At 26.6% G+C, this 10,757-nt stretch overlaps 2 protein-coding genes across 2 annotated transcripts; one reads left to right on the top strand and one right to left on the bottom strand.

The window, feature by feature from the left end:
* The first annotated feature begins 705 nt into the window (after positions 1 to 705).
* Positions 706 to 1,343, top strand: LOC132925176 (uncharacterized). The gene is made up of 2 exons (XM_060989594.1): positions 706 to 952; positions 1,021 to 1,343. The coding sequence occupies exons 1-2, from the start codon at positions 706 to 708 to the stop codon at positions 1,341 to 1,343; spliced, it is 570 nt and encodes a 189-aa protein (XP_060845577.1).
* A 5,423-nt stretch (positions 1,344 to 6,766) lies between these two features.
* Positions 6,767 to 10,372, bottom strand: LOC132917728 (uncharacterized). The gene is made up of 6 exons (XM_060978608.1): positions 9,514 to 10,372; positions 8,860 to 8,953; positions 8,580 to 8,679; positions 8,128 to 8,253; positions 7,587 to 7,745; positions 6,767 to 7,035 (listed from the first exon to the last, which is right to left on the bottom strand). The coding sequence occupies exons 1-6, from the start codon at positions 10,253 to 10,255 to the stop codon at positions 6,970 to 6,972; spliced, it is 1,287 nt and encodes a 428-aa protein (XP_060834591.1). The 5' UTR covers positions 10,256 to 10,372; the 3' UTR covers positions 6,767 to 6,969.
* Between the last annotated feature and the right edge of the window lie 385 nt (positions 10,373 to 10,757).

Below are 10,757 nucleotides of genomic sequence, written 5' to 3'. Positions count from 1 at the left end.
AACGAGCACCAAACAAATAATAAAAGTTCAATTTTTGATACTGATTTAAAAAATATTCAATGCCAACTTTGCAGAAATGGAGATATCCCAACAGGTCTTTACAAGTGTATACAGTGTAAAAAAGCTGTTCATTTATTTGGTTGCTCCATTAGAATTCCTAACACGGATGAAGGTTATGGAGAACCAAGAATTTGTCTCGATTGTGATAAAAAAAATTCAACTATAGCTGAAAATAAAGCAACAGAAAGTTGGAATAGAAAAAGAAAACTACAAAATTCACGATCTTCGCGTTCCTATCTTGTTCGACAACCAGGATTTGAATTATTAGACCTCAATAAAAAGGGAAATATAACTTCAATTATACTTTTGAAAAATGGGAATTCTCTACTTAGCAAACCAATTATGGTACCCGATCATGGAAAGTTAATTATAAGCAATACTTGTTCGGTTGATTCGATATTGTCACTCTTAGCAACATCAGCTGCAGACAGTGGGGTTTATCGAAAATATTTAAGCGACTTAAGTTCATCAAATTTGACTTCAAATATAGCATTGCAAATGATTACTGAAAAAAAAGTTAAACAAATTTATTATAATCGAGCATTACTTTTGCTACAATTTTTCGCAAATAAAGTTGAAACTTTAGTAGGTGGTCTTAAATCGATTGATACAACTGATACTGCTGCATCCATGGCAAATAAAATGATGAGTGAAATGCCTTCATTTATAAAAACTAGTAAATGTAACCACAATTTTTGTTCTGTACCTGTGTTAAAAGTCACATCTACACAGCTTTCATTAAATGTGTACGATGGTCGAATAAATATAGCAAATGATCTGCAAGAATATATAAAGGACTCTGAAGAAAATTGCTCTTTCTGTGGAAATAAAAGAAGTATAACAGTGGAATCTACAACACATATAATTATCGAATTGAACTCGATTCCTTCAGGTAAATATTATTAGCTTGAACCAAAAAAAATTTATAAATATTTTATGTAATAAAATGCTTTTATTTAGATCTAGAAGCATCAACTAGCACGGGAAATATTGAGAGTGTTCCACTTCATTTAATAAAACAAAACTACGCACGTCCAATTACATCTAAATTAGATGATTTGGAAAAATTTGTAAAAGTTGGAGATAAAATATTCAAATTAAGAGGAGTAGTAAGTTTTTATGGTGGAGACAGGAGAGGATTGCGAAATGCCATGGGACACTATACAGCATCTGCTTTCAAAGAAAACTGTAAATGGGAAACATATGATGACACAAAAATCAAAGTCCAAAACACACGCTTATCGAGTGAAAATGATGTAGAATTATTGTTTTTTACGGTTTAATTATCATTACTTTTACAGTTGTATTTAATTTACAGATTGGTTTTTTTTTGATTTATTAGTTTATTTAAAAGGTTTTTAAAAGCAGAGAAGCATATGTAAAATTTAATTCAAGTTTATAATTTTCAGTTCATTTAAAAGATTTTATAACCAAATAATCTAATACTATTTATTATTATCTTTTTTTTTATTATGAAAATGTTTACTGTTAATTTTAAGATTGATCTCTACTATTTTTTAAATAGGTAACGTATTATTACAATCAGTTTTTGTCTAGATCTATAGGTTAGAATGGAATACAAATTTCCAAAATACGATTACAAATTCGTACAAATTATATTACAAATTTTTGTACCGGTTTTGAGTGTCTAAGATAAAAATCATGAATGCGGATGCTGGAGTAACGTTACGCTGGCATCCGAGATGAAAAAGTGTTTTTCCCCCATTTGGGGGGGTGTACAAATTTCCAAAATACGATTACAAATTCGTACAAATTATATTACAAATTTTTGTACCGGTTTTGAGTGTCTAAGATAAAAATCATGAATGCGGATGCTGGAGTAACGTTACGCTGGCATCCGAGATGAAAAAGTGTTTTTCCCCCATTTGGGGGGGTGTACAAATTTCCAAAATACGATTACAAATTCGTACAAATTATATTACAAATTTTGGAACCGGTTTTGAGTATTTATTCCAACCTGCGGATGCCAGCGTAACTAACCTTATTTTTAAGTCATTGTAATTTGGTGTTGGATATATTTTTTATATTAATTTTCTCACTATGAGATACAAATAAAATAATAATAATAAACGGACGACAGGTGTGTAGTCAAATTGCCTATGCAGGGAGCCGTGTTATTATCATAATATAATTTTATTTCGTTGAGGAGACGAATACATAATATATTATATTATTATTATTAATCTACTGGCAAATAAGCTTCAAAACAAATTACTACTAATCATATTATATTTTTTAAAAGGTAACAATAGAGTTTATAGTTTTATGGCCCAAATCCATTTCGATTTATAGGTATTATAATATGTATTTTCATAATACCTCAATAAATCGCCTTACCTCTTGTTACTTAAAAACAATTATTTTATTTTTTTCCAACTATCATCAATTTAATAACCACATGTTGAGATTACGATATTTCGGATATTAAATTATAGTTATTGCAATGCTTATAAATGCATACGATGTTTGTATACTTAAAACCCATGAAAAATAATCGAATAAATGATGATTTAATAGTACTCATGATTGAAATTTTAGTTTTTTTTTGTCATTAAATTTTAAATGATCTAATGGCCTTTTAGATTTTGAGGTATGTAAGTCTTAAAATAGTTCATTTTAGATTTTTATCCTTGGTTTAGGTTAAAATAAAGTCATTTTTCTAAAAGCACACAAAATACAATTTATATTTTGTCCAAATGTATTGTATGAGTAATTTATCTTCCTTTGTTTTAATATAATATTTAAATTTAATGTAACAGAAACAATAATGGTAAGATGTATTGTTTGGAGTAACTAAAGAGGATAGAATAATATTCACAAAAATGATGTGTTGGTGTGTTCATTAATCGCGAATTCGCGAATGTCGTCGCACGTTTCATTACATCAGTTTTAAATCGTTATTATATTTCTATTCACATCCAATAATCTTAGTTTAGTTGTATCAATTATCTAAATTTGAAACATTATATAATTCATACTTCTATAATATCTAAGTATTAATATACTTGCAAGTGAACATTTTCAAAAGTTGGTTTATTGTGTGAAACAAAGAAATTATGTATATTAAATAATAATAATAATAATTAATAACCAATACGGATCCAATTAATATTACAAGTGATAAATTAAAAAAATATCAAAAACGTATAGTGCATATTTTTGCATATTTACTATGAATATTTTCTGTGTTTAATCAATATATTATTTCTAATCAACTATAACCGATCATGTTCAAAAGAAGAAAAAATATTTTTCAATATTTCATTGAAATATTTTAAAAGAGTGAAATTTGCAATTTTGAAATGTTTCAATTTAAACATTTCAAGTGAAATATTTCAAATTTAGAACCATAGTTGCATCATTAACTTAATCAATTAATAAACTAAAAGTATGATAATTATAAATTAATAAACAATACATAATATGTATGTTATATATTATATAAATTAAAACATTAGATCTTATAATTAATAAGAATCTTACAATTATTCTTGTATACTATCTATTTAAAATATATTTATACATATTATATTATAAGAATTACTAATAAATAAGTTTGTATTAAATTTAAAATTTTTTATGAATATTATATATTAATCATTTTAAAGAATAGTTATCACGTGCATTGTATACAGATAAAAAAAAAAAATTAAAACAATTAAATGTAAAAACAATACATTTATCACTCCGTCCATTATCTAAAAATAAATTGATAGCGCTTACATGATATTTTTGCGTACTGCATTCATCGTGCTTTTTAACAGTTGTACCACGTGACCAACCAGCCGAGGGAAACGCCACTTATTTACAAAACCATCGATGGACACTTAACTCATCAAAGAGTAAGGGTTCAAGAACCGAACTATTTCAAGTGTCGGTAGATATATATATATATATATATATATTAAGTACGTATTCACGTGCTATTTGCGCCAACTAATTATTTATCCAAACTCGTTGTATTATTATTTGTGTTTTTGTATGCTCACTATAGTATACACGCCAAAAACACGAAAAAAAAGTTCAAATTAACACAAAATAAATACGATTAAACGGTTTTATTGTTTTATAACTTATTATTAATACAATATTTTATGTTAGACAAATTGTCTCTTTCGCAATTGTGACCGTCTTCTAATGCTTTTTCACGTTCTGCAGTACGATTGTTTGATATGTTTATGTAAACTATTAAGTTGACATTACTTATTACAACAAACAAGTTTAACGTTCAACTTAAATAAACATTGTATTTCATTTTTTTTTTTTTAGTTTCAGCATCGTAGTAGCATCATTGACCTCTAATAATAAGTCTGAAAGTATGATTTTTACAACACTATTATGGGTAATAAACATATTGTGTATATACGTTTAGTATTTGTGTATATTTTTTGCAACCACTTATAATACTTAAAAATAAGAGAATATAGAATGTAAATATTAAAAAACCTAAAACAAGAACGAATAGGACCAATATCTGGGTGATTTTTCGTTACACTTATTAGTGCTGGAGAATATAATCAATAATCATCTACTAAATACAAAGTTAAATTCACGCTATTACGTTTCTCCCGATCTCCGGATAGCTCTCGAAGTCTTGTACTAGATAATTTGATAAAGTACGTCGTATGAGAAAATGTGTATACAAACTACACAGTATAATATTTATATGAAACATATAACAATAATGCACTTTACCTGGTTCGCGGATGTATATATGTTACGGATAATGTAGAATACCGGCAATGTGGTATTTCCCAGGCAATGTGCACTGTGAATATAAACATTGATCATTAATTTTATTAAATTGTAATATATAACTCATATTTTAAAACAATTAAATTTTATAATACAAATCATATTTTTATATTATTTATGAAATAACAAAAAAAAAATAATAATAATGACATATATTATTGTTATTATAAATTTAATTCCATTCCATAAAATTTAAAAATAAAAAATGAATATAAATATATAATTTAACTACGCATATCATTTTACTCAATTATCTTCTGCAATTATTTGCATAATTAATTTGTCAGTTCCTAGTACTGACATATTTCTTCAGTAATTTTGAATCTATTTCCTTCTCTAGCTTTATTTTAAATGATTAATTATTTCAAAATATATTGATATACTAAAAAAAGTATATTTGCCTTTTTTTTTTTGTATAAATGTTCATTAAATTTAGATTCTATTTTTAAAAGGATTAACAGCTAAAGAAAATCGCATTGATTTAATACTATATACAGTATAATACACGTGTGAAGTAGTTTCTTGTAAAATACAAAGACCCAACTTGTCAGTTGAAAATATCAATTATTGTTCATATATTATTAACTGAATTTAATAAGATATCAAATACTTTTATCATTTCTTTACGATACTAAAATATTATGGAAAAACTATAATTTTTAAATAGCTTAATAATAAAATTAAGTTTATATAGCGTGTTTCAAGAGTTTTATAGTTTATTATAAACATTTATAGAATTAAATTTACAATAAAAATAAAACAATAATATTTGTTAACTTTTTTTTGTTATTACATAAAATATTATATTATTAAGATTAATAATAAACAATAATTGTTTTAAAATATGCTTAATAATATATTGAAATCTTATAAAATAAATTATCTCTAGTTTATAAGTTAAAAATCATTCGTTTGTAATCGCATATCACATTGTCTAGCATTTCATATTTCCTGTAACATGAGTAACGTAGTCGGGGGTGACCCGTTAAGTATAAAATATTCAGTGAAGAAGTAAGTTTCTTTTGAATCTGTGTTAATCGGAGCTCGGGAGCAGAAGGCATTTAGGATTTTAATAATACAAATAAATTAAGATCGATTCAATAATAGTTAATACATAAAAGTTTATTCATACTTACAAAACAGTTTACTAAAATGTAGGGCTGTCTTGGAGTCCCGGTGAGCGTGATGGTCATCGCGGAGAACTGACGTTATCGTACATATTGGGTTTGGGCCATAGCCTTACAATATACCGAATGTGGCACAAAGCTAGAAGGGGGACTTAATATCTAGATCAGAATGTATATAAAGTGTATAATATATATGTTACAATAATGTACATATTATGTTTATTAACTATAAATAATGATGTAACGATTGTTACATATGTGTATTGTATTGTATTGTAAAGCGACACAATTTTTTTTAACACGTATTCATATAAAACTCTGATTTAGCTAGTTAAAAAATGGAGTTCAGTGGTCGCCCACAGGATCCGATATTGAGAGGTGTTGCTAGTGCGATGTGCATAGCGCACGCACTAGTAAGGACACAGTCGGCTAAGATGGATGTGTAGATCTATAATAAAAATACTTGAAAGGATAGAATAATATTCGTGAATTGGTGTGTTGGTGTATTCTTTGATTCGATGTTAAATCATTTTTATATTTTTATTCATATTCAACTGTTTCAATTTGGTTGTTTCATTTATCTAGTTTATACTTATTGTAAAGTTCACACTAATAAATAAAATATCTATCAATTATTACTAAAATACATGTCATTGTATTGTGCCTAAGCTAAGTTTCATCATTGACATACAAAATTATTAAACAATAAGTGTGATGATTACAAAACAATATAGGCATCTACTACAAATGTATTATATTCTATCCTTAATGAGAATCGTACATATTATTGTCTATTTAAAAATATTGTATACATATATAATATAAGTATAACTTATGCAGGGTTGTATATTACATTTAAAAAGAAAATTGTTTGTTATGTATATATGTTAATCATTGAAATGACTATACTTATCATGTATACAAGTGATACTAAAAAAAAAATAATAATTAAAACATACTTCAATGTAAAATCTATACATGATGCTCATCCGATCAGGATCTAAAATCAATTATATTTGCTTTTCATATAATTTACCAAAACTGATAAAATTGTGTAGCAATCACTCACTGTCTATAAATAAAACAAATAATGAAATAACACAAATTAATAAATATTTTCGAAATTTTTTTTATATTTTACTTCATAAAAGACCTAAGAACACGATATTGTAACAAATCCTTATACTCGAGTTATTATCATTATTTAATATTTTTAACATACTATATAATAGTTAAAACTATATTATAAATTAGTAATTGTTTTCATACTACAACTCAGGTTGTTTAATTTAACCCAAGGTTTCTCCTCAGATTTTTTTTATAGTAATATTAAATAATAACAAAATCATACTGTAAACATTTAGAGTTCAAATTTTGAGGAAATTTAATAACCATATATAACTTTGTATAAAATTATATTATATCACTATTATTGTATTCAAAATATATTCATAGTATACAAATGAAATACGTATTAAGCTATAATTTTCTCAAATGTAAAATTCATTATTATTTAAATCAATAAGTAAGAAATTATTTTAATTGTAGAACACAAATTTCATATAATTACATTTATCAAATATTTTATTATATTAATTAAATAAATTGAATATCTGCACTCACTTTAAAAAACATTTCTAAGTTTACAACTTTTGTTCTAGTAAATCGTAACTTTTTATAGTTAGCATTATTCATCTGCATCGTTAATAATATCAATTTTTTACACGCCATATTCATATCGGTCCAATTACTGCTGTATAGTGCGAATATAACTGAATCTTTCTTTAAATTAAAAAGTAAAATTATTAAAAATATTAAAAACCTATAAATATGCGACTTCAAATACAATTTGTTTATTCTAATAACTATTCCATAATCTTTTTATATAGCACGTATTTAATGTGGATAATTAACCAAATTTTTTATTTAACAAAGTATGCAAACAACATACATTGCGAAGAAAAACAGTTTATTTTTTTGATACATGCCTTTTATAAATACAATTATTAAATGCAAATAATCCTTTGAATTAAATTTAAATTTATTCAATTTTTTTTGTTCATTTAAATGAAATAGTTGTATTAAATATTATAAAAATGTCAAAAACGTCAAACCTAAATAACAACCAATACATAATTCTAAAAAAATAATGCATTTAAATTACTTGCTTGTGTAATTTGTCAAATAAATAACACACCATAAATATTTGAAACATTAATGCTGGAATTGAGCACATCATTTTTTTTAATACAATATCCGAAGCCTCAAATCTATCATTATTGTCAAAACTCTGAAATCATTTTATCCAGATAAGATAATTATTTCAAAAATACTACACATGAATTTCAGTGCATTTAATACCTATTAAGTTTATTTTGTTTGCAAATGTAATGATATGCGTACTTTATAAACTAGAGTAATTTAAAAAATAAGAACGTGTTGTTTTTATAATACATTATGTGGTAACAATAATTAAGTTTACAATAATTAAAAATATGTCTTTAAGATTCTCAATCACCTAAATAACTAAAATAACTATACAAGAGTATTATTAAATGATACTAAATTTGTTTAACCATTGCATTCAATTCTAAATATTAGTTATTTATTTTTTACCATTATGAAAATAAACCATACTACGATGAGTGAAAATGACGAAAAAAAAATTTGTAACAACATTATTTTTCCAAATAAATTTAAAAAATCTTCATATTTCCTGAAAAATACAAAACAATGACAGAGCCATGTTAAGTCATTTAGCTTGGTAAAAGGATGAACATATTATTTGGTAATCAGAGATAACAATTCGGAACATCCTTATCCAAAATTAGAATCATTTCAATTGAAATATAATACTAGTTAATAATAATTATTTAAAAAAAAATGTATTTCTTACTTCATAACTGTCTGATGATCCAATATAATTGTTTTTAATTCATCATATATTAAATAGTGTTCGTTATATACCTTTCTTTTTTCATCTGCATAATCTACAAAAAAAAAAAAAATAAGTGTATACACTACGTATGTTTTTACTGATTGCGTGTTTAAACATCAATGAGTATGAGTGCATTTATGAACTTTAAAAAGTCTGAGAAGAAAAACTTAGTTATCAAAAATTACAGTTTCATAATATAAAGACAAATGAAATATTTACAAGATATTCAATCGAGTACATAATATTATAATATAAAAATAATAGATGAGTATAGTTAAATCGTTTAAAATGTACAATAATATGTTACTGTAAACAATTAAACATTTAAATATAAAATAAAAGATTTAGAGTTAGTCATTAGTAAAGTTTCGAATATCGCTTGTGATAACAAAGAAGATCTGAAGTTCAAGATTTACTAATATTATTTTCACATTTAGAACGTTTTATGAACTTCACAAAGTACCTATCAACTTTTCGTCTTGTCGAGTATCAAAAAAAAAAAAAAAAATATGTTAAGTTAATAACAATACATTTAAATGTATTGTATGTGTACAATTTATTTCTGTGCCCGACACGTACCATACGCGTGAATCAAAAGTCGTAGATACTCACCAATCGATAAATCATGTTTGCGAATCGATTTGTGTCCTACAGATTCGAACGCAGAGCAAATCATTTGTATTTGACCGCAAATGGCAAAGCACACGGTAACCAAAAGAATATCGTACACGATGAATAACATTGTCAGCAATATGACGAACAACGCTTCGACGATGTAAAACGCGAAATAGTTAGCGTTGTACGTTTCGTCGGATACGATCAAATATAAATTCATAACGTTCTGTCGGTAATTGCCCACCAGTCCGTCGTAATTTTTCATCGGAATTATGTCTTCGCGGAATATCAGCGTGCTGATCTCGTAGATGACCGTCGATGACCCGTACATACTCGTCAACACGGCCGTGTACCACACCGTGTGCACTCGCCAACGGTCCAGTACGTGTCTGTTCCGCGGGTTGAATGCCGTAAAACCGTACCACGTGATCGACAAACAGCTCCATAAGTCGTTGGAGTAGTGGACCACGGTCCATATCTTGTAGATACTGAACATCGCGGTTTGCGCTTTCCAAAAATAGTCTACGCTTATGGGCATGTTGTTCGTCCAATAGTACACACCGCTGACGTTCAATGTCGTCGAAATCACACACAAGTAGAGCGCAATGAATGCGACGACAACGTGGTAGACGTTTTGACCGCGAAATTTTCTAGTTTCGGGATTTAAAATTTGATATAAACCTATAAGTTTGGCCAACCGAATGTTGAACATGTAGTTATTCTCGTCCAGATCGTCCATCGCAGAATGGCAAGTAGCAGTAAACTTATTTAGAAAAATTGGTAATATTTAGCTTTCGGTCGTCTGTTGATAATTTATTAGTATATTAATTTATTCGTCACTTTTAATTGAATTATATTAAACATTATACATGTTATACCCAAACAAACATTTCAATATACGGACACGTGAGTGGCAAGACCGCCGATGTCCGCCGATAGTATGAATTAGACTAGGACAATAACACATCGTTTTATTTTACTGGAAGCTCGCCGATTAACTAATTTATTAATAATAATAGCACATATATTATAATGTTTATTGGTATATAAACAATAATTATCGTCACGCAATTAAATACCTACGGACTACCATTTAATATTTCATAGCACTTTCTACCCTTCGATGTTCAGTGCTATATATACTTTAATAGACTTGCGATCGACCTCCGAGATTTTCTAGGTTGTCGCGATCGACCAAAAAAAAAAAAAAAAAGGTTTTCAATGTGTGTTACAGTTCTTTT

Source organism: Rhopalosiphum padi, chromosome 1 (assembly GCF_020882245.1).
Source record: "Rhopalosiphum padi isolate XX-2018 chromosome 1, ASM2088224v1, whole genome shotgun sequence".
Taxonomy (NCBI): domain Eukaryota; kingdom Metazoa; phylum Arthropoda; class Insecta; order Hemiptera; family Aphididae; genus Rhopalosiphum; species Rhopalosiphum padi.
Note: the sequence above shows the minus strand (reverse complement) of the source record. Positions and strands in the feature narration are given on the sequence as shown.